This window comes from Lepidochelys olivacea (assembly GCF_965140295.1).
Source record: "Lepidochelys olivacea isolate rLepOli2 genome assembly, chromosome: 3".
NCBI lineage: Eukaryota > Metazoa > Chordata > Testudines > Cheloniidae > Lepidochelys > Lepidochelys olivacea.
Window position 1 is genome coordinate 152,942,631 of NC_140413.1, and position 25,299 is coordinate 152,967,929.

Here is a 25,299-nt window from a genome sequence, read left to right on the forward strand (position 1 = left end):
TGTTTTTAAAATCTACTGCAAAACAAGGGGAAAGCACTTAACCTCCCCCCATCCCCAATTTCTTGTTGAACTTCATAGGTATTGCAAGGCTATGATAGAGCCTCTCCAAGATGAGTTCAAATTCTCTCTGTTCAAGGACAAGTAAGAAGTCCTAGGTTTTTGTTAGTGGAGGTGATTTGCTTTTGAAGTCTCATGACGCTGGAGGTTTCATCACCCAAATCTGTCCGTTACACAGGCAGTTACCTGATCTCAAGTGTGAACTCAAACCGCACCAGGAAGGGTAACTGACTGTAGCAGACCCAGAAAAATGAAAGGAATGTCAGCTGTTAGCCAAGAAAGAAATACAAAAGGTGTTATGGGTTTTTTCTAAAGTACATTGTCAAGATATTTCTCTCATCTATTTAGACTGGAAGTTCCTTGGAGCTGGACTGAGTCCTCTTCTGTGATCTTTCACAGATCTGAGCATGTGGTGTTTAACAAATAGTGATATTATTGGCCTTCCCTGGGTTACCAACACCACATTTGATTTAGATCTGAAAGAATTTGAAACATTCATATTTATTTTCCCCTCTTTGTGCTGCTGTTTTTGCAGTACTACTTGCACATAGCTCAGCTTGGACACTGAATTTAGAACAAATTCAGATTCATTTTCTGTTTCTCTTGCTATTGTGTAATGGGTTCCCAGTAGGAACAGGAATATTTAAATCCCCCTCTCTCTCTCGCCCCCCACAAAAAACTAATTTACTCTTTAATTCATGAAACACTTCTATCTGTTACTTTTTTTAAAAATCCGTAACTCAACTTTGGGCCTAAACTCCCTGAGTGTGTCCTATTTAATTAAGTTGGTCATGTGCCAAGGAACAATAGAAACAGCTTTGACCTTCCAGACATTTTCTAAGACTGAGAATTTCCATTCATTCTGTGTCTGAAGATTTTGGGATTTTTTCCATCATTTTCGTCCTATCTTCCACCCCTCATCATCTTTTTGAATAAAGAGGACTCCCTCATAACTTCCCCTGCTTTTTCAGACCCTATTGCTCCCCAATCAGCTGGAGAGGTAGGTCATTCCTTAGTTGGGGGTAGTTTGCTCTCTCCTGTAGGGGACTGAGCACTTTGGCCCTGTCTGACTCTTGGCCCTCATTGGCCTAGGTGGTAAGCAGAATAGATATTGAGCAAGTGTCTCCATTACTACTCCAGCAGCATTCCCTGCCTGAGCAGCAAGAGACTGGGTATCCAAAGTCTCTCTTCCTCTGCAGCATTCCCAGCTCCAGAAAGACCAGGTAGAGATGAAACCCAAGTACTGAACCTTTCTCCCCAGGACCCAACATCTGCTGCACTCTTGGCCCCTGCTGACCCTAGGAATGAGATTAACTGTGACTGACAAGCAAGCCCAGGTTCACCTACACAGTGACGTGCAGCGCTACCTGGTAGCCTAGGGACTGACTGCCTCTTCCAGCTGTTACCCAAAATCCAGCTCCTTTTTCTTTCTCCTGTTACTTCACATCACATCATTGTTTCTGCTGGCTTCCATGGCACCTCAAACAACTCCTGGTCTCTGAGTTAGGAGAGAGCTCTAGTGTGTTGTGTTCTCCCTCAGAGAGGATCCTAGAAGCTCCATCTCCCCTTACAGGGATGCAAAAAGCCTCTCAGAGACTGGACTCTTCCTGAGTACTTCCAGTCTGCTTGAAACCTGCCTCTCTGTCTATGATTGCTGTTCTTTCCCTCCAGCCTAGAAGTGAGTGGAATGACCATTTTTCTACCCCCCAATCCTCTCCATCACAGGGTCACTGAGATACACCTGTTAAGAACCTCTATCCTAGGGTACCAAACAGCCTGAATTACCACTTCCCTGGTCTATTTCCACTTGCAGTGGCTTCTTGACTCACTCAAACAGTTCTCATCTGAGTTGGATAAACTGGATTCCAAACATGGAATGTCCTAGGATGTCACTGATGCTTAAGTCCCTGTTAGTCAGTTTTGTCCCATGGTGACTGCCATAGCAAGTGGCCCTGTCTCCTGGGAGTGGTGATACTGCTGTTTCCCAAGCCATCCTCCTAACTGTTGGCGCACAGTGTGTGTAGTGTTTACTGGATCCCCAGAGGAGATTGCTGGTCCTCTCGGCCCTTCAGGTTGAGGCTGCATTTGTGCAAGCCACACAAGTATATGCTTTGATGGGACTATGCATGGTGAGGTTGAGAGAATCTAGTCCTTTCAGAATGAAGGAGTATGTGCAAGGATGAGCCCTAGGTTATTTGGGGTAGTGAGCCTTTTCCTACCTTTATTTGGTTAGAGGAGATAGGAGGGGGCTCAAACGGGTGCCTAGCGAGAAACCACGCTTTGAAATCCTCTTTCTACTCCATTGCAAGAATGGACAATGGGGAGGGGAGTAGATAACCTCCATGTCCCATATTCAGTCTTTTAGGTTTTCATTTCTAGGTTGCCTATTTAGATGCAGCCCAGGGTTGGAAGTGACTAAATGTTGTAACGTGGATGGCTGTGAGATGGAGGATGTGAAATGGGTTGGTTGGTTTCAGTTCCCAGTACGCACATCACAGAAACCACCATCACAGTAGGCAGTCTTGTCGGAGACAAAGGAATGAACGGGCCATGAAGCCTGAATTCCCACTAACGTTGATCCTCCAGGACACAGACATTGCAGGAGATTAGTATGGGAAGTATGTACTACTGTTGCCAGTACTGTACTCTTCTGTGTAGGACCTCTATCTCCAGGGCTGTTAATTCAGCACCTTTTACCTTATGGGCAAACATTTGTGACAATTCTAATATTCACCTGTCCCTAAACTGCCACCTTTGTGTTTTTATATACAGATTCTTAACTCTGACTGTGTATTACATTGTCTACCATCATGTAGTCTTTCTGAGTACTGTTTCATATCTAGCCTTCACCTGTTTAGTTAAGTGCTCTTTCCACATTTGCTATCTCATCTTACAAGAGAAAAATGTGACTGATAGTACAGCATGTCTGTCAAAATTGCATTCTGTCACAATGCAGCATTGTGTCCTACTGCAAAAAGTGATTTTTCTCCCCTTAAAGGAAATTCATGTTGTTTTTTTAAAAAAATCCTGTAGGATGAAGGACAAATCCCAGCAATATCAGAACCTGGGGCTGTCCAGTCAGCAGGTAACCCTAAACTGTAGTGAATACAGGAAAGTTACTGAGTGGAGGTTATAAAGAGAATTGGAGAGAAAGGGAAAAGCTGATTATCTTTCCTTTAGGGTATGTCTATGCTTAAAACACTGTAGTGCTTCAGTATAGACACTACCTATCCCAGTGCGAGAGGTTCTCCCATTGGCATAGTAATCCACTTCCCTGGGGAGGCAGTAGCTAGGTCAACGGAAGAAATTCTACCATCAACTTAAGTGTTACCTGGGAATTTAGGTCAGCTTAATAACACTGCTCGGGGTGTGCATTTTTCACATCCCTGACTGATGAATATAAACAGACCTTATTTTCTAGTGTAGACCAATCCTTTGTGATGCTGTTGCTGTTCTCCCCCCGCCCCCCAGAAACCATAATGGCTGTTCAGTGGGCTATGTGAAATGAGTTTGCTGTTATCAGTCCAGCTCCCAGTGGACAAGGGTCCATGTTTGAAAGAGCAAAACAGAAGACCCACCACTGCAAATGGTATTGGGTGACACTCTACTTCTGAAAAAATGTGAGAGACTGACTGGGTCCTGTAGACTGAGGAATCCTATCTGTGCAGGTAATACCCAGGACAGAGATGAGAGACGCTGGTTGGGGAAGTGTAGAGCTGGGCAGAATTTTTCCAGTGGAATATTTCCCTTTTAGAAAATGCTGTTTTAGTGAAAGTGACACGTTTTTCAGAAACAAATCAATTTGTGACCATTTCTTTTCTGAGAGTGGGAAAGGAACCGTGCTCTGATAAGGTGGAACATTTAAATGTTCATCAGACACAAAGTCAAAAGCAGAATGCAATGTTTGTATTTTATTGAAACAAAATATGTAGATTACCCCCAAAATCTTTTCAGAATTTCATTTCGCAGGAAACTTCAAATTTTTTTGGTTTAGTTCTCTTTTGGAAAAGGAAATTCCAAGATTCTGACATGTTTTCTGCAAAACAGAAAACCAGGATTCTACTTGGCTCTGGGGAGGTGTTTGTGGGTAGCTTCAGCGTCAGATTAATGCATAAGCAAACTAAGCATGTGCTTAGGGCTCAAATTCATGGGGTGGGGGGAGCCCAATTTGGCCTGGTCACCCCTCCTGTAATGACAGAGGGGCAGCTGGGACAAACCTGAGTACTGCTGCCATCCTGTGTGCTACTCATTCAAGTTTGGCCTGGCCACTCCTCTGTCATAATTGAGGAGTGGCTGGGTCAAATTTGAGCAAGTGGCATTGCAACCTGGAGCCCAGATTCATATTAGAAGGCAGGGCCTCACAAATCTATGTTTGCATAGAGCCCAATGATGGGTTAATTCCAGCCCTGGGTAGCTTATGCTGATCCCTGCTCATACTGCACTACTTTGGTGGCTAAATAGAGGTCTTTCAGTTAGCAGGGCCATTGATCAATAGAAAATTCACTGAAAATATACTTTTAAAATGCCTCTGTTCCCCCATTTCCCCCCCAGACATGTGGCCTTTTCACTGCCTGAGCCCACTCCTGCTATACATTTTATATACTGAATCACTGTTCCTAATTAACCAGGAAAGTGCTCTTGTGCCAAATGCAATCAAGATCTGGAGAGGCCCTTCTGTTTCATTCACATATGATGAGCTCTGGTTCCAGTAGAGCAGGAGACTTGCTGGCTTTGGACCAACAGAGACTTTGCCCATTCCTAATTACTGCCTCCTTTCCCTTAGGCTGCTAAACAGGAACATTTCAGTGGAGGCTGTAAGAAAAATCCCAATAAAGAGATTAACTGGTATTTCTCAGATATTAGGTGGGGCCAGGAAGAGGACAAGGGTCTTAGACTCATTATCTGAGGTGATCCTCTGAAGGCAGAGAGATCAGCAGGGCCCTGCAGTAGTGGAGTATCTTCTGAGCTGAGGGGAGCCAGACCACAAAGCTTCTTTCTCTCTGTCAGGTTAGACTATAGCTGCCTGAGTAGAGCTTTCTACACTGCTGTCAGATGTGATTTGTTTCCACTGAAATCACTGGCCTATGTGGTGGACCGTTGATTCAGATTTTTGAAGCTGTTAGGAGAGCAATACTTTGAAGGCAAAGACTTCCCTTGCTTGTGCTGTGTGGCTCACTCTCCTCAGACACTTCCTCTCTTTCCTATCTTATGGAGAGGAAGTGAAAAGCTACACGTAGTGGGAGACTGCAATGGGAGTGCCATAGTGTGACTGGCCCCTTTCAGAGGGAGTGAGGTCCGGTGCACCTGTGACTGATTCCCTGTTGCCCAAATGGGTTTAAGGGGAAGGCACCTGGGCCTTATGAAAGAAGAAGCTGTGGCAGAGACTGCAGAAGAGCTGCAGCGAGCAGGGGGCTGCAAGGAAAATTTGACACACCAGGAGGAGGAGACTCCACGCAGGTAGGGCTGAGAGAGCTAAAAGCAGGGGATTGAATTTTATTGTGGGACTTTGAGTTTTGTTTGAAATTTCTATATTAATTTGCCCAGATCCTGAGTTGCACAGAGAGAAGCCTGTGTGAAATCTCAAGGAATAAGGGAAACTGAGGCAGAGTGCTGCAGAGCCACCTCTGACCACGAGCGGGTGCTTGGGAGGGGGACTGCCAAGTTGCAGGTAGTCCATTAGCAGCCTTGGCCACTGATGTGCAGTAGTCCTTGGTGAACCTATCCAACAGACTTACTCTTTTGAGGTTCTGGTCTTGCAGAGCCAGACTTTGCAAAGCATGTGCATCTGCTTAACTCATGCACAAAGCCTGATTCTCATGGGCAAGTCCTGATTTGAATGCACATTTCTATAAGTTAGCACAAATGAAGGTCTGTGCCTGTATTGCCAGATCTTGGGTGTGGGGAAGCCAGGGGCCACAACATTACCCATGCGTTTGTGAAATTCCTGCTCGCAATTGTTAGTGCAAGGAGAAACCACATGAACGGATCACCTCACAGAATGTGTTGCTAGAGTGCTACCTTGTCATAGAACTTGTGGCCAGATCCTCAGCTGGTGTAATTCAGTATTATTTTACTGAAGTCAACAGAGCTATGCTGATTTCCACCAGCTGAGGACCTGGCCCATGTGATGTTTGTCTGTTCCATGGTGACTGGCTGCTACTGAATGCCCCAGGTACAGTGTATTTGCTATATTGCTTAAAGTTCTGGGTAGCATACATACACTATGCTCATGAAATGTTTGGATATGTTCCAGATGGGATGCACCTGCTGTGCCTAGAGAACATCCCAGGTAGGACCCACTCACCATGGCAGACAAGTTTGAGGTGTAGGATTCCCCTTCTGTGCTGAGGGAAAGCGTTTCATCCATCCTAGCAATCCATTGTTTCCAGTGGACTATGACTGAATTTCATCAGCATGGGAGCAGGTGTGCAGACCAGCAAAAAGAGGGTAGAGAACAGAGCAACTGGTAGAAATGCGAGCTTTGCTATGAGTTCCCATCAGTGTGACTTTCTCAGAACAGAGTGATGTACAAAGAAGTTGATTTGACATCCTTCCACTATTGAAAGCTTGGCAGTTGTGTAGACAATAGGATCTCTCTGCTATTGTTAGCCTTGGTACATTTGCTAAGAAATCATCCTTCCACAATGTCTTTAATACGTTATCAACTGAGTCAAAAATGCTTGCATGATCTGACATAGCTGAAAGTGCACTTATGGTAAGGGCTGCATTAGTTAGAGCGAGACGTTCATATAAAGCTATACTGTGGCCTATTTCTTACTGCAGTGATGTTGATACAGTAAGAATTGTGCATCCTATTAGGACTTGTGGCAAAGAAATGTGGTTGAAATAAGACACTGAGTGCAGGTTGGACATACTGGCTGGCACTGTCAGCCTATCGTGCTTTCTTTCCCTGTTGCCGGGGTTTTCAGCACCAATCTCCCTGGGTTTTTTTCTGAAGTTTTGCTATATATGAACTGATATCGCCATGTGGTTCCACTCATTATTAGTGTTGCTGACTTGGGATACCCATCTCAGCCCACCCCAATGGGAACAGAGCAGCACTTGCAACGCAGCAGTATATTCTTTTGTCCGCCTTCTGATAAGGCGGGAGGGTCATGGTCTTGGGGTCTAGCTCAGGAAGGGCATTCCATCTGCAGGGGCATGCATGGAGGTGTTTGTGAGGGGGGGAAATGGACAAACAGGGTATTGAGGCTGGCTTTGTTGGTGGAGCGGAGTGGGTGTGGAGTGATGTAGATAATTAGGGAGGGGAGGGGCAGAATTTTGTAGAACTTTGCTTTTTCTTGTGTTCACCTTCAATGTGGTGCTGAAGGGATAGCAGGTGGATGGATCCAAAGGAGTGGTGGTGGTGTGGTCTGAATGATAGGCCAGTAAGATGGTCCTTGTAACTGCAGTTTTCATGACCTGGAGTGGGGTGATGTGGGTTGCAGTGACATGGGGAATGCTGAGCATGTGGATGAGTGTGTTTAGTTGTAGGGGTAGAAGGGAAAGGTCTGATCTTAACGCTGTAGAGGAAGAAGGGGCAGGATTTGATTGTGGCCAGGATGCAAGAGGCAAGGGAGAGGGAGACCAACTACTGTGGAGATGGGAATCATATAGAACTTGAATCTAAGAACTCAGATTAGGAAGAGTCAAAGATGGTCCCAGGCAGAGATGTCAGAGAGGGGGAGAGAAGCTAAAATGTGGGATTAGATGATGGAGTGAAGGCTGTTCAGGCAGATTTGTGAGTCATCCGCATACAGGTGGTGGTCAAATCTGGGAAGTAGATGAGATGTTGTAACTGGAGAAGAGGAATGAATGCAACTTTGTCCCACTCCCCCATGGGAGTCCCACTATGCGGGAGGAGAACCAAACAAGAAGTTGAAGTAGAGAGCAGAGAAATAGAGAATTTGTTGAATCCACTCCCAGCTAATTAATCTACTACTCTTGCACTTTCTTTTAGTCTTTGTCTCAGTCTGCCCATCTTGCTTAAGAACGGAGATCAGAAAAGCTCATGGACTGAGTCATATGCAATATGGTATTTGTGTACATGGTAGGGACTGTAATTCTCTATAATAGCTCAATATCCTTGTGTACTACCACATCTGGGGGAGAATGGACAGTGTGTCATCTTTTTGAGTGAGTATCTGGCTGGTGCCTTCCTCTGTGATGGGTGGGGGGGAAAGCTTTCAGTGTCATCAGGTGCAGCAAATCAGCAGCCATTCTGCTGCATTCCTCTGGAATCCAGCTGGAAAATGTGCCCGCGTTCTTGGTGTGGAAAGGGGAGAGAGACCATTGAGGGGGACTGTTGTCGCTCATCGCTCCAGGCCCCCTCAGCAGCTGCTCTGTCTTAGGGGTGCTATGTCCGGAGAAGGGGAAAGACTGATGCTTTCCTCCTGGGGCTGGAGCACTGGCTTGGCCACTCCTGTGAAAGCCTATTTGCATTTTTTACTGACACGTCTTTAACACTTGTGCAGGACTGGCGTTAGGGGGTAGAAACCAGGGCAATTGCCCAGGGTCCCATGTGGCAGGGCTCAGGCTTCAGCTTCAGAAACATTGCAGAAATCTAATATGTGAGCCAGTAAGGGAGGTGGGGTGAGGGCCCACTCCTTAGTTTCTGCCCTGAGCCTCAGCAAGTCTAATGCTGGCCCTGAACTTGTGGGGAAGGGAACACCCAACAAGAGCAATGCTCTCCTCGGAGCTATGTGGTCTGAGCACAGACCTGTGAGCCAGGAACTCCAGAGTTCTCTTCCCAGCTCTGGAGCTGACTCCCTCTGGGGCCTTGTGCAAGTCACTTGTGTGTCTCAGTATCCCCATCTATAAAATGAGGATAATGTTACACCAGGTTCTGTGTAAAGCACTGTGTACTACTGACTGAGCCAAGGCACAAGCAGCTTATAGGCACATCCTGATCAGCTACTGTATTCTGGATCTCCGCAGCAAATCCCCATCACTGTCTCCTATTCATAGATTTTGCTTTGCTCTCATTAGTAACAATTCTGATGAGTGTAAACTCTTGTGCAGACTGTAAACACGTTTGAGCCGGGGGCTGTCTTTGTTTTTTGTGTGTACAGAGCCTTACACAATGGGGCACGGATCTCCATTCTGAGACTCTAAGTGCAAATGTAATAAGAGCAACTCGCACTTCTTTAGCACCTTTTCATCCTTAGGACTCCCAAAACTCTTTGCTGACTATGTACAGAATCTCTTACTCAGAACTACAGGGCAGCCACCTCTGGGACCCTGTGTTTACCAGTATGTAACACAGTTATGTAACCATTTATTAAGTGGGGAGCTTCAGCTGAAACTGAAGGGGCGTTTTGTGTAGGCAGAATGTAAATACCCCATTTGGAATTTGGCCAGGGATACCCCTGAGTCATGGAGAAGACTCTAGGATTTTTAATGGCCAAGAGAGGTCAAGGCCTTAGTGTTGCATCTCAACATTGGCAGCAACAGCTGGATGAGTCTGTCTGTCAGTATGAAACTGTTGGCTGCTTCATCTACACTGCGAGTTTTGTATTACAAATGTTCAACACAATAACAATGAATGGCAATTACCTTGAAGAAATGCACAGGATCCACAAGGCCAAGTGCCCAACCCTCTCCTGTTCCTTTCCCCAGGTTTTATGAGGTTTCCTGTTAATCTTTAAAAGGTTTAAAGAAAAAAAAAATCTTTGGCTTCTGTTCTATTAGTTCACATGATGTCAGTGCAGTCGGTGCCATACTAGTTATCAGGGTTTTTGATCAGTGAGATACACAACGGTGTGAGTGGCTAACTGCACACAACCATCACACTGTCGCTGTAGTGTTTACATAGGTGACTTAAAATGCACTTTTTGTCTTCAGTCAACATGCCTCAGGCCACGAATGTACTTACCCTGTGGAATAGTTCCCCGAGGCAGTGTCATTGTGTGGACCAATTAAAACTACTTTGCACTAATTACTAGGAAATATACCAGTTGTTCACTAATTCAGGGAAGATATTGTAACACACATTAAATGTGACTTAGGTCTTTGTCTTTCAAAGTCTGTGGGGAAAATTCTGTTCTCTGTTGCACTGATAAAAATCTAGTAAATTCACTGAACTAATTGAGTTAGAGAAGGATTGTGTTCCCGTTAGTGCTGGTCTCAATCCAGAGTAACTATACTAAATTGAGAGGAATTAGGGCCAGAGTCTGATCTATGTTACGCTGTTGCAAATCTGGAGTAGCTGACTGGAATTGGTGCCAACTTCTGATTTCACTTATGCCTGTGTGAATGTGGAATAACTCCTTTAATTCCCCTGACGGTTTACAATTCCTCTGGGTTTCTACCTGTATGAGACAGCAAAGTTTGGCCCTATGATCCTGAGTTACGAGAGCTCCCGACAATTTAATTTCATTCTGGAAATCTTATTAGCCCTGTTTCTCCTGCCCTTTTACATAATATTGTCTCGGAGAATTAAAGGTCAGCCAAGGCTTTGTCTTGTGTGTGGGTGTTCCTCAGCAGAAGCGAATGGTAAATAGGTTGCACACAAGGGGATAGAGCTGAGGGGGGAGGAGAGGGTAGTACCCACGCCCCTGGAAACACAGCCTGACTTTGGCATGGGGCTCTGGCAGCCATGGTTCTTTTGCTGTGCCTTTCCCAGCCCACGTTCTGTTGGGTGAGCCAGCTGAGCTGTGTTGGAGCAGGAAGCGATCAGAGAGGTGTGTGCCTGTGTGCTTTGGCACAATCCGAGCTATGAATTGCTCTAGCACAGGAATCGCCTCTGAACTCATTCGTATTAAACAGAAGAGCAGAGACCTTAAGGGCTGGGGGTAGGGTGGGGAAGCCGGAAAGGTAGCAGTTGAGACGGCTGTTTCCTGATAACCTTTCCCAAACCTAGCTTCCCAGGCAGTGTCTCATCTGAAGGGCTCTGGCTTGAAAAACAAACCTTGGGCAGGGAGGGGAGAGGGGGGAAGGGAAATGAGGGGAGGAGGAGGAAGGGAAAGGAAGGGTAGGGAAGGGTCACTTGTGCTGAAACAGCACATCTTGATGATGTTTAATACTAATGGTAACACCCAATGGCTCCAATTTGAGAAAGGGCTCTGAAATGAATGGTGTGGTCCAAATATGGAGGTAAACATGGGCCTTGCCCCAAAGTGCTTACAATCCAAGATGGTGAAAAATGTACAAAAGATAGGGGAGAGGGAGACAGTGTGTGTCTGTCTCTGTGTCTCTCTCATGGTGCAGTTGCATAAATTAATATTGACTGTCCCAGCTGCCCTTCAGCTGCCTGCCCTGGTTACCAGCTTTCTCATGCTTGCTCCTTCTGTGTGGAGGGAGGAGTGAAGAGCCGCAAAGGCAGGTGTCTTTTAAAAAAAAAATCTCTGGGGGAGGGGACCCCTGCAATCTGTTGGAATGGACCTTGTTAATTGCATGTGCTGGGATACTGCTTTGAGAAGCAGGATTTGGGTGGGACCCAGCTTTTCGGTAGGAAATAAACAAGAGATTAACCAATGCTTAATGAGGGAGAAAGGAAACAGCAGTAGAGCACTGTGTGGGGGGCTGCTGAGCTTTCTTTTTGGAAGCAAACTGCTTTCTCCTTTCAGAGTAATAGCCGTGTTAGTCTGTATTCGCAAAAAGAAAAGGAGTACTTGTGGCACCTTAGAGACTAACCAATTTATTTGAGCATAAGCTTTCATGAGCTACAGCTCACTTCATCGGATGCATACTGTGGAAAGTGTAGAAGATCCTTTATACACACAAAGCATGGAAAAAATACCTCCCCCCACCCCACTCTCCTGCTGGTAATAGCTTATCTAAAGTGACCTCTCTCCTTACAATGTGTATGATAATCAAGGTGGGCCATTTCCAGCACAAATCCAGGGTTTAACAAGAACGTCGGGGGAGGGGGGGAGTTGAAGTGTCCTCCGACTGGTTTATGAATGTTAATTCTTGACATCTGATTTGTGTCCATTTATTCTTTTACGTAGACTGTCCAGTTTGACCAATGTACATGGCAGAGAGGCATTGCTGGCACATGATGGCGTATATCACATTGGTGGATGTGCAGGTGAACGAGCCTCTGATAGTGTGGCTGATGTGATTAGGCCCTATGATGGTGTCCCCTGAATAGATATGTGGGCACAGTTGGCAACGGGCTTTGTTGCAAGGATAGGTTCCTGGGTTAGTGGTTCTGTTGTGTGGTATGTGGCTGCTGGTGAGTATTTGCTTCAGGTTGGGGGGCTGTCTGTAGGCAAGGACTGGCCTGTCTCCCAAGATTTGTGAGTGTGTTGGGTCATCCTTCAGGATAGGTTGTAGATCCTTAATAATGCGTTGGAGGGGTTTTAGTTGGGGGCTGAAGGTGATGGCTAGTGGCGTTCTGTTATTTTCTTTGTTAGGCCTGTCCTGTAGTAGGTGACTTCTGGGAACTCTTCTGGCTCTATCAATCTGTTTCTTCACTTCCGCAGGTGGGTATTGTAGTTGTAAGAATGCTTGATAGAGATCTTGTAGGTGTTTGTCTCTGTCTGAGGGGTTGGAGCAAATGCGGTTGTATCGCAGAGCTTGGCTGTAGACGATGGATTGTGTGGTGTGGTCAGGGTGAAAGCTGGAGCCATGTAGGTAGGAATAGCGGTCAGTAGGTTTCCGGTATAGGGTGGTGTTTATGTGACCATTGTTTATTAGCACTGTAGTGTCCAGGAAGTGGATCTCTTGTGTGGACTGGACCAGGCTGAGGTTGATGGTGGGATGGAAATTGTTGAAATCCTGGTGGAATTCCTCAAGGGCTTCTTTTCCATGGGTCCAGATGATGAAGATGTCATCAATATAGCACAAGTAGAGTAGGGGCGTTAGGGGACGAGAGCTGAGGAAGCGTTGTTCTAAGTCAGCCATAAAAATGTTGACATACTGTAGGGCCATGCGGGTACCCATAGCAGTGCCACTGATCTGAAGATATACATTGCTGAAGGTCAAAACAGCAGACTGGACTTCTACATAGAGTGCTTCCGCCGACGTGCACTGAGAGTTACCAAAAGAAACTACAGCATTTGCTCAAGAAACTCCCTGAAAAAGCACAAGATCAAATCCGCACAGACACACCCCTGGAACCCCGACCTGGGATATTCTGTCTACTACCCAAGATCCATAAACCTGGAAATCCTGGGCGCTCCATCTCAGGCATTGGCACCCTGACAGCAGGATTGTCTGGCTATGTAGACTCCCTCCTCAAGCCCTACGCTACCAGCACTCCCAGCTATCTTCGAGACACCACCGACTTCCTGAAGAAACTACAATCCATCGGTGATCTTCCTGAAAACACCATCCTGGCCACTATGGATGTAGAAGCCCTCTACACCAATGTTCCACACAAAGATGGACTACAAGCCGTCAGGAACAATATCCCCAATAACGTCACGGCAAACCTGGTGGCTGAACTTTGTGACTTTGTCCTTACCCATAACTATTTTACATTTGGGGACAATGTAAACCTATGGGTACCCGCATGGCCCCACAGTATGCCAACATTTTTATGGCTGACTTAGAACAATGCCCCTACTCTACTTGCGCTTTGTGTGTATAAAAGAGCTTCTACACTTTCCACAGTATGCATCCGATGAAGTGAGCTGTAGCTCACGAAAGCTTATGCTCAAATAAATTGGTTAGTCTCTAAGGTGCCACAAGTACTCCTTTTCTTTTTGCTTTCTCCTTGGCAGATGAGATCTCTGCTCTAGTCCTGAGCTTTGGGAGTAGACAGCCAGTCGAGGTGGCAGGGAAGAAGAAAAACACCCAGGCCCAGATTCTCCTCTGTGTACACCAATTTCACACAAGTGTAGCACAGTTGACTTAAATGAAGTTAGTTCTGATTTGCACTGGTTGAAGTGAGAGGATAACCAGTGCGGATAACCGTCACTTGCGAGACGGGCAGAGGAACCTATAGGAATCTACATTTCAGAGTTACAGTGAGAGCCACACTCAAGTGTCTTATCTATGTCAGTCCACTGACAGTTACAGACTTAGATGTGCCTCTTCGCATTCGACATACATGTTCACACAACACATGCATGTACATGTAAGACATCAGTGTACACGCGTGCAGGCATGTACCATATGTAGTACATGGATATTATGTGCATAGGGCTGACACAGACGCTCAAGGCATACACATATGCATATTGTATGCATATTAGTATGCACATAAAGGTATGGAAGCACAGATTTGCTTTGTTAATGAGTTCACAAACACACATCCCATTGCTTTCAGGCACTCAAACAGAAAACAATGCTTCTTCCCTAATCTCCTCCCACAAGTGAGTTTATTCTTTTGTACCTTAAAGACGCTGCTGTTGATGACAAGGGTTTAAGACGAGGTGGAGGAGTCATTCACATGGGTTAGTGAAGCACTAAGGCCACATAGTACTTGCACATGTGGGAGATGGAATGTGTCTCCTGTGCATGCGGGAAAGCAGAGACCCACACCTGTGTGGGTGATGGGGGTGCTGTTGAGTATGAACATCCACCAGGTAATACTTGTCGACTGTTTCCCTGCTGTGGAGCTCGGTGAATGGAATCTCTCTCTTGCATTATGTTGAGCTAACACCAGCCAGCTTGTGGAGTTAACTTAATCTCTTTCAGTGAAAACTCAGTTGTCAATTTTCAACGCATCCTGCCAGACTCTTTATGTTCCAAGCATGGATTTCTCTAGCACACTGCTTCTGATTTGTCAGTGTGACAAACTAGATTGGACAAAGCACTGGAAAATACACTGTGGAGGAACAGTCCTATACTGTCCCCTGGAGATGGACAAAATGATCTAATAAATCTTGCCTATTTCTGACTTCTATGATTTCATAGCTATGTGTGGCAGGACTGAGATCCGAAGAGGGATTATTTTATTCATCCCCTCCTGGATGGCCCTGAAGTGGCTTTCAGGACTGCTGATTGTGTGAGCCTTTGATGGGGCTTCTCTCGCTTTTTCTTTCTCTTCAGCAGGGAGAAGTGCAGACAGAATGTGAACGACATCAGTGTAACCCATTTGTAGTTTGCCAAGATGGGGCTGGCACAGCGAATGGGGGCTGAAAAAATTAAAGGTTCCTGGGATTGTTTCTCATAACAAAATGTAGCTGTCAGGCAATATAAATCACATGTTAGCAATGTGGTCTCACTCAGTTCACTTGTTAACACCATAACAATTACGCTGGGTTGGATCCTGTATTGGAAAGGATCACACTATGCTGCTGACAACCCCCCTTCCTCTCTCTCTCTCTCTCTCTCTCTCTCTCTCTGCTGCTTCTCCTCCCTCTCCAATCCCAAAGACACAAGGCTTTTTATCTGATTTGGCTTGGGTTGCATTTCAACATTTCTTACCCCACCACCTCCCCAGCTCAAACCCTCCTTTGGCCCCTCAGGGTGCCAGGGCCAAAGGACACTGGATCGGATCCTATGATATGTTAGAATCCGTGTTTATCTTTTACAAAATAAACCCAGCGTGAGGGGCAATTTTTTTGGTCGGGACCAAGGCTCTGCCATCCCATTTGGGAGTGTCAGAGGCTTGGAATTTTTATTGGCCCTTCTTCTGATTATGTGATAAATCTACATGTTAACAGCTCTGGTCTGGTGTGCCATGGAATTGGGATCCCAGTGCAAAGCATTTGGCACATCCTCTGCAGGCCCAGCCACCTCTGAGCCAAGGTTGGCAGTGGGGAAGAGGTCAGAAGAGGGGGTTACACTGTGATCTTTGTAACTAAGATAAACTTGGTGCTTGTGAAATTGGAAAGACAGTGTGTGAGAGAGCCTGTTTTCTGTGTGGGACAGAGATAACGGGACAATGAGAGAGGAGGGGTAAAGGGAAATGAAAAAGCGTGTGTGTATGAGAGAGGAAAGGGGTAGGAAGCATGAATGAGAGGGTGTGCACGTGGGGAGTGTTCAACTATAAAATGCATGCACATAGGCAGAATGTCACAATACTAATATCAACAAACCACTGGGACCAGATTTATTTGCAATAAAGGTGATGATGATTTTCCAAAGAGAAGGACCCTGAAACAAGGAGACCTTACAGAATGCTATGGGCATACTAACATAATTAAGCAAATTCATCCCTAGTTTCTCTTAGTTGCATGTTCTGATTAGAATGCAGCTTGTGGAAAAGTGCCAAATGAGGCTGGAGTGACCAGCAAGAAAAAAGCTTTGCAGAATTTAAAAAACAAAGTCCCTAGTACTAGTATGGAAATATTTTGGAAGGGAGGAGACATTCACCTGCTTCAGGGCACCAGCCACTCTGTAGCTCAGGCAGGAACAGCTCAGGCTGGGGACAGCTTATTCAAAAACTTTCTGCTGCAGGGTTTCTGAGCTCTCCTTTGAAACATTTGGCACTGGTCACTGTTGGAGACAGGACACTGGATCAGATGAACCACTGGTCTGATCCGGTATGGCAATCTCTATCTTCCTGTTTTGAATTTACCAAAAAAGAGTAAGAATTGAATTCTCAGTTCAGTGATGTCAACCTACACCATCAGAGAATTTGGCCCCATAATCTTTGTTGTGAAAGTTCTTAGAGGTTGAGGGCTGGTTGTCCTTTTGCAAGATGAACAACCAGGTCATCCTAAGCACTGACTAAAATGTAACAAAACCATGCTCAGATTGGAAAAGAAATGCTGGCAATCATTTTTGGTTGAGAGTGGGTTCACAAGTATGTTTGTTTGCAGGCCGAAATCAACCGAGGCAGAAACAAGACTATAAACCTTTGTAAGCCGTCTTACAGAAACTATTGAGCAAAGTACCACCAAGACTTCAGAGAATGATCACGACATTGCAAAAGTAAAATACAGACCTGGAAAGGAGCTGCTTCTAGTAGGCATGCTTTCAAGAGCACCTCTAAACAGGGGAAGCCAGGAGCTGCAGGAAGAGGAGGTTGAAGTACATATAACACTACTACCCCTTTCTGAAGCAAAATCTGACAAGCTCAAATGAGAAACACAAAATGATCCAACTTACAAGGCCCTGAGCAAGAATTAGATGGATAGTCAGCAGAAAAAGTCCAGAAATCGCCTCGCATAAAAACATACTAGGACTGTAGAGATGAACTTACTGCCTGGGGTGGAATTCTGTACAGAGGACATGTCCTAGTCTCGTGCCACCTAAGGTTGGAAATGCTAAACATACAGAGCTGCAGTGTCCATCTGAGGCCTCGTTTACGGGGGGAGATCGATCTAAGTTAAGCGACTTCAGCTACGTGAATAACATAGCTGAAGTTGACGTACTTAGATCTACTTACCGCAGGGTCCACGCTACGCTATGTCAATGGGGGAGTGATCTGCGGTTGATTTAGTGGGTCTTCACTAGACCTGCTAAATCGACCACCAATGCATCGATCACTGTGTGTTGATTCCCCCAGTAAGTGTAGACAAGCCCTGAGTGTAGAGAAGTTTTAAGTACAGAGCTTGAGATCTTCTGGTCAAATTTAAGAGATCTTCTGTCATCAAAGCGAAGGTGTCTAAGACAACTGCAAGCAATGCAGAAGTATCACCCTCAATCCAATTTATTATCAGGGTTATTTATATTGAAATAGCATTTATTGACACCAGTCAAGGATCAGGACTCGAGTATGCTAGGCACTGTACATATGTGGTAAAAAGACTGTCCTTCCCCAAAGAGGTTGCAGTGTAGGTTGTGACAATGCACAACGGGCGGAACTGTTTGAGATTTTTGGATTCAGGAATCATTGCGTGAAACCTATGGCCTGTGCTTATGCAGGTGGTCATATTAAATAGTCATAAAAGCCCTTCTGGCCTTAAAATCTATAAAAATTCAGGATTGGCCTTAGTCCAATACTGGTACAAACTAATTTGAATTCAGTGAGGAAGAGGATCTTGTATTGGACTGTACCAATGTAATAAGACCTTGCAAATCGCAGTTTAACTCATCTGGAATCCTATGGGGAACAGATAATGGCCAAAAATGCAGGAGGGGTACATTTTGGTAATTCTCTTCCATGTCAGTCCATGTACACCATGTCAAGTCCTTCCCATGCACATTCAGAAGGGTTAGTAGAAAAATCTGCATAAGTAGCAAAGAACTTTATCTAAAAGAAGAGCCCTGCTGCACTGAAGGGATTCCACACACAGTATTGTTACAGTCCCAACACACCTCACAGGAGTTTATTAGGATCACCGTTTCAGAGTATATGAAATTCTTCCCATCTAAACCCTACAGTTCCAATTGAATGAATTATTCTTCCTGTCCTAAAAAGCACTGATGGGCAGAGTTACTGGGCCCTACGACGTTCCACCTGGGGATGGGTGAAGGGATTCCTAAACAGTCCTTAATATGCAGCCAGCTTCTTCAAGATAACCATGGGGTATTTTAATTTTCTCCCATATTATTTTTCCTGTATTCATTTAATGTAACACTTTTGCAGAGAGGTGCTGCCTTTTATTGGTGAAACGTTTCCTTTTGTTCTGCTTGTGCTGGACTTATGATGATATCAAACACAATGGCTGCCAAGCACCAGGTCCAGCATTCACAATTTGACTGTTCCCCAAATCATGGGACATAGTATGGTTTTTAATCCTACAAAAAACTGTTTTATGTTCCCTGCCCATTCCTCCTCTTCTCTCCCTCTTGTTTTCCTGGGTTGCAGCCATTTTGAATGCAGGCCATCTTCCCCTTTGGCGTAGAGAACTGGACTGGAAATATTTGAACCTCAAATCCAGCTCCAATATGTTTTAATGTTGTATCATCAAAATTCAGTCTGTCCGTAAAAAAGGGCCCACATAAAAGGGAAATTAACTGAATGTATCCCACCCTCAGTAAGTAAAAATAAAAAAGGAAATGGAAAACTGAGTGCAGTGTAAGGAATAGTAACGGGACTTTTTTTTTTTTAAACATCTCCTTGAGGCCATTCTGGCAAATGTCTCTTTAATCTGTATTTCACTGGAGCACTTGCAGCTTGAAGTGCTTGTGAGAGCCAGGCAGCTGAACTGTGGTGTACAGGAGCCTGTTGGCATGAACCTCTGGAACCGAGCCCTCCATCCAAGACATAGAAGAACAGTTACTACATTTCTCTAGAGAAATCACCACAACAGATAGAACAAAGGGGAGAGGAAAAAACCCTCTAACAGAACCTCTCTTCTTCCCACATGCTCCCTGGGCATCCAGGCATGAGGGCTTCCTAACCTAGCTCTGTCCCTGGTCTAGATGATGCTATTCAAGGTCCGTACTACTTCTGCACTCTCCCACCACCTCCTTTTTGGTCCCTTTTTCCTCACTGCACTCACATTAGAGCGAGCAGTCTCGCTCGATGACTAGGGCCAATCTGAAAACAGGCGGGTGTGATGTGTTCACGAGCACATTAGATATACCCTTCTGAAATCTCTTCAGAGCCTGAGGTGCTTGTTATGGCCATGCTCTCAGGCAGTGAGATTCTTAAGGTGGCTTCCATGAGAATTCCATATTAGAACAGGCAAATGGTTCATGTGGTCCAGTGTCTTATTTCTGGGTCAGGTCCCATGCTTTCCTTTGTAGTCCTAGAAGTCCTTCACGCTGCCACTGCAGAAAGGGGTAGAGAAAGGCAGGATTTTGAGAACCTTTAGAGAACAAGGTGTGCCTCAACATGAGTGGCTGGGCAAGGGGAGGAAGGTAAGCAAGGCTGATATATCCATGACTGTGCAATTTCACTGGCTTTCCTCCCTCACTGAAGGAGAGCACAGCTGCCACAGGAGTGACTGCACACTGCATTGAAAGCCAGTGGTTGGCTCTGCTGCTGTTCTGTGTCCAGTAGGGGAGGTTTTCCTCCTCCACTTTGGAGGTGCCCCCACTTGCAACCTTGCCATTTGGGCTGTGAGCCTGGAGTCCAGGATTGGCCTGCTGACAGTGGTCAATGCTGGTGGTTTCAGAGGAAGGATTAGCCCACCCTCTCTAACTGCTGTTCAGTGGAAGCAGATTCCTTCCTGATCGTCAGCTGATCAAGTTATGTCCTGAATCATTAAGATTGTAGTGAGGGCAATGACTCTTACTGTTTTGTTTGCTTATTTTAGGTTGCAGTAAAGAGGGCTGCCTGCATGTGCATGCTTTTTTCCATTGCATCTTCTACCATCCCATCATCTATCTGTTCTATAAGGATGCAAAATATATAATTAAATGGCAGAACGCTAGGTGGGGCAAAGACGGCATCATGCACTTTGGCCAGGAGGTCAAACTAGATAACCATAATGGTCCCTTGAGGCCTTATCTATGAATCTATGCCTGATGCATGCAACACCCACAAAAGGGGTTCAGCAACTTTCAGAGGTGGCGAAGTTACAGCATCCTGCCCTCAGGGTATGCTCACTTAATCATATCATATATCAGAATACTCATTATCTTGTCTTTTTTTATTGGTTGAGAGTGCTGTCATTCAGTATGGTATTGGGGGAGCTTCTGTGAAAACCACACAGAACTAGTTATCTCTCAACTTGCTCTTGTATATGAATTAAGCTTCGTAACAGAGCTCCTACTGTATCTTCTTTGCCTCCAGTTTCTCGCAGTGTTGATTTTCTAAGGACTTAGCTAAGACTGGCCAGCTCACTTCACGTGTATTGCAGCCCTAGTAGCTCTTCTTCCAAACCTGGAAACTCTGATTTCCTCCCTGATCCTCCCACTCGTCCCACACACTTGACCTCCAACAGCATTCCTTTGCTGGTCTTACGACCTTACGTGTAGTTACTCTCTCCCTCTCCACCCAAGAATATGATTCTGGTTGGAACTTATAGAACTCCTTGTCTCACTTGGCTGCCCCCTTGGTTGGAAACTCACCCTAAACATTTCCACATGGCTTGTGCTCTTCATGCACAGCTAACCTTTTTTTTTTTTCCTTTAAACATTTTTGAAAAGAATAAAAATCCCCCAGCTTATTCTACCTTCTGCTGCTGGCAGTGACCTAGCCTTGTTACTGTTTGCATTTCTTTTGTACCTTTCTGCTGCTAAAGTCTCTGTGGACCTTTTAAATCTGTCAGCAGCCACTACCAGGCTCAGTATGCAATTTAGCTCACTGTTTTCACAAGTTTCCCAGCCCTGAAAGCTTTCCAAATGAGCCATTGTGGGACTGAGTTAGAGGTATTGTCCCTGCATTGGGCGAGAGTAGCATGGGTGCTGCATTTACAGTTCTGTTAGCCCTCACAATGTCATCTTGTTATAGGACTCCTGAACACTTTCTCCTTCAAATAAATATAATATAATATTACCAAAAAAAATCTGGCTGAAACATTGTTTGAAACTGTGTAAGACAGGAGTGGATGGTCTTTGTACCACACACGTGTGCTCTTACTCTTGTTCAAGCAAGTCCTTCTGCCACTTGTTTTGTGTGATCAGCTCAGATGGACCAAACAAAGCAAAATATGTTGGTGTGCTCTACAGAATATTATTTATATCCAACCAGAACTCTAAGGACTTCAACGGAGATTGGAGCCCCATTTTGCTAAGTGCTTAACGTACACAGTAAAAGACAGTCCCTGCCCTGAAGAGTTCAAAGCTGGCTTAAAAATCAATAGTTTGGCATTGCTGGCAGTTTCTGGGGTTGTTCTTTTGGGGGTTGGTGCAGGTCAGTCCTGAAGTATATTGGCAGGGCTGGGCTGCCGGTAGGCAGGATCCAGGTTGGTATTTTGGGCCTGGAAGGAGGTGCATTGACTCTATATAGACTTCTCAGAGAAAGTTTAGTGTCTGCCTTATTTTAGCCAGAGAATTGAGGTTTTTTCACTTCAACTCTTTCATGACATGTCACCTATCAGGATGTATCCCTTCTTAATCATCAAATACAGTGATTGCTCCCACCGGGGTGAGCACAAGTATAATGATAATTCGCAAGGGAAGTCACACTGGTTGCTCGTCACCTTCCTGGGTCTGTTCTGCTCTAACTGGGGGAACCTGTAGCAGAATGTGAACGTAAATCAGTGGTGAAGGGGATACAGGCAATACAAATCTTTACAGAGATCTCTCATTACAGGGAGACACTAGGTCCTCTGCTTCTTTAATTGAGGGTGTGGGGTGTGCTTGATGCATGTTCTTCCCACAGTATTGGCAGGTATCAATGCATCTGACTGTGTATGTTTCATTTAACAATCCCAGGATGAACTGGATCTCACAGATAAGAACAGAGAGGCTATGTTTGCACTCCCGCCAGAGAAGAAGTGGCAGATTTACTGCAGCAAAAAGAAGGTACTATCTTTTGATTGATTTAAGTGCTAAATAATAAACTGTGTGTAATTAACTACGTACGTGTGTGTAGAGTGTTTAACCATCTAGATCTACACAGAATATGTGGTGGAGTGGTAAAAAGGCTTTATTGGCATGAATTCGGGACAGCTTTCTTATGAGTAGTGAAAGCACAAGTGATTTATGAAGGGCATCCAGAAACCGGTAAAGCCTTTATGCCTTACCACACAATCATGAATTGTGCATATGCTATGTATGTTACAGAAAAAAACTATTTTGGAAGTGTTTTATAGAATTTTAAAAATCTTTTATTACTTTAGTTACCATGAATCTAATCATAGAAGGCTCAGAGTGGATAATACATTTTTTGGAACCTCTAAAGATATCTTAATATATATGTAATTATGTTGCTGTTGTAAAGTTTGATATCTCAGGGCCCTCCAGAGCAAGTAGAAAGCAGCGTATATCCCATTTGACAGAGATCAGTTAATGTGAGTTTCTAGGGGTAACTTCCTCATTCAAATAAACAGGAAGGTTTTGAAATTGCTGTCAAAGAGAGAGACTACTGGAGGAACAAGAGCTACTGGTGCAGGAAGTGAATCCAGATATTAGAGGGATAACAGAAACCTGGTGGAATAGTAGTCATGACTGGAGTATGGGTATTGAAGGGTTTGTGCTGTTTAGGAAAGACAGAAATAAAGGCAAAGGTGGTGGAGTAGCATTTGCATATCAATGATGAGGTAGACAGTAAAGAAATAAGAAGTGATGGAATGGATAAGAGTCTGTCTGGGCAAAAATCACATTGGGGAAGAAAGCTACTAGAGCTTCCCCTGGGATAGTGCTTGGGGTGTGGTATAGACCGCCGGGATCCAATCTGGATATGGATAGAGCCCTCTTTAATGTTTTTAATGAAGTAAATACTAATAGGAATTGTGTGATCATGGAAGACTTTAACTTCCCAGATATAGACTGGAGGACAAGTGCTAGTAATAATAATAGGGCTCAGATTTTCCTGGATACGGTAGCTGATGGATTCCTTCACCAAGTAGTTGCTGAACCAACAAGAGTGGATGTCATTTTAGATTTGCTTTTGGTGAGTAGTGAGGACCTCATAGAAGAAATGGTTGTAGGGGACAACCTTGGTTCGAGCGATCATGAGCTAATTCAGTTCAAACTAAATGGAAGAATAAACTAAAATAGATCTGTGACTAGGGTTTTTGATTTCAAAAGGGCTAATTTTAAAGAATTAAGGAAATTAGTTAGGGAAGTGGATTGGATTGAAGAACTTGTGGATCTAAAGGCGGAGGAGACCTGGAATTACTTCAAGTCAAAGCTGCAGAAACTATCAGAAGCCTGCATCCCAAGAAAGAGAAAATTCATAGGCAGGAGTTGTAGACCAAGCTGGATGATCAAGCATCTCAGAGAGGTAATTAAGAAAAAGCAGAAAGCCCACAAGGAGTGGAAGATGGGAGGGATTAGCAAGGAAAGCTACCTTATTGAGGTCAGAACATGTAGGGATAAAGTGAGAAAGGCCAAAAGCCATGTAGAGTTGGACCTTGCAAAGAGAATTAAAACCAATAGTAAAAGGTTCTATAGCCATATAAATGAGAAGGAAAACAAAGAAAGAAGTGGGACCGCTTAACACTGAGGATGGAGTGGAGGTTAAGGATAATCTAGGCATGGCCCAATATCTAAACAAATACTTTGCCTCAGTCTTTAATGAGGAGCTTAGGGATAATGGTAGGATGACAAATGGGAATGAGGATATGGAGGTAGAGATTACCACATCCGAGGTAGAAGCCAAACTCGAAAAGTTTAATGGGACTGAATAATAATCTTCATCCAAGAATATTAAAGGAACTGGCGCATGAAATTGCAAGCCCATTAGCAAGAATTTTTAATGAATCTGTAAACTCAGGGCTTGTACCGTATGACTGGAGAATTGCTAACATAGTTCCTATTTTTAAGAAAAGGGCGTGGGGGAAGAGATCTGGATAACTACAGGCCTGTTAGTTTGACATCTGTAGTATGCAAGGCCTTGGAAAAAAATTTTGAAGGAGAAAGTAATTAAGGACATTGAGGTCAATGGTAATTGGGACAAAATACAACATGGCTTTACAAAAGATAGATTGTGCCAAACCGACCTGATCTCCTTCTTTGAGAAGGTAACAGATTTTTTTAGACAAAGGAAACGCAGTAGATCTAATTTACCTGTATTTCAGTAGGCATTTGATAAGGTTCCACATGGGGGATTATTAGCTAAAATGGAAAACATGGGGGTCAATATGAAAATTGAAAGGTGGATAAGGAACTGGTTAAAGGGGAGACTACAAGAGGTCACACTGAAAGGTGAAATGTCAGGCTGGAAGGAGGTTACTAGTGGAGTTCCTCAAGGATCGGTTTTGGGACCAATCTTATTTAATCTTTTTATTACTGATCTTGGCACAAAAAGTGGGAATGTGCTAATCAAGTTTGTGGATGACACAAAGCTAGGAGGTATTTCCAATACAGAGAAGGACCAGGATATCAGACATGGAAGATCTGGATGACCTTGTAAACAGGATTAATAGTAATAGGATGAAATTTAATAGTGAAAAGTGCAAGGTCATGCATTTAGGGATTAATAACAAGAGTTTTTGTTATAAATTGGGGACGCATCAGTTGGAAATAACAGAAGAGGAGAAGGACCTCAGAGTATTGGCTAATCACAGGATGACTATGAGCTGCCAACGTGATTATGGCTGTGAAAAAAGCTAATGTGATCTTGGGAGGCATCAGGAAAGGTATTTCCAGCACAGATAAGGTGGTGGTAGTAGAGTTATACAAGGCACTGGTGAGACCTCATCTGGAATATTGGGTGCAGTTCTGGTCTCCCAGTTTGAATTTAAACATGGAACAGGTACAGAGAAGGGCTACTAGGATGATCCGAGGAATGGAAAACCTGTTTTGTGAAAGGAGACTCAAAGAGCTTGGCTTGTTAGCCTGATCAAAAGAAGGCTGAGGGGAGATATGATTGCTCCCTATAAATATATCAGAGGGATAAATACCATGGAGGGAGAAGAATTATTTAAGCTCAGTACCAATGTAGACACACGAACA

At 44.5% G+C, this 25,299-nt stretch overlaps 1 protein-coding gene across 4 annotated transcripts in view; it reads left to right on the plus strand.

Annotated features, from left to right (window-relative positions):
- Positions 1–25,299, plus strand: part of DAAM2 (dishevelled associated activator of morphogenesis 2) — a 243,607-nt gene that overhangs the window by 94,849 nt on the left and 123,459 nt on the right. For all 4 annotated transcript variants that reach the window (XM_084623282.1, XM_084623281.1, XM_084623284.1 and 1 more), the window contains exon 3: positions 22,114–22,203. In XM_084623282.1, coding sequence (XP_084479408.1) covers positions 22,114–22,203 — 90 coding nt within the window. The remainder of the gene's footprint in view (positions 1–22,113; positions 22,204–25,299) is intronic.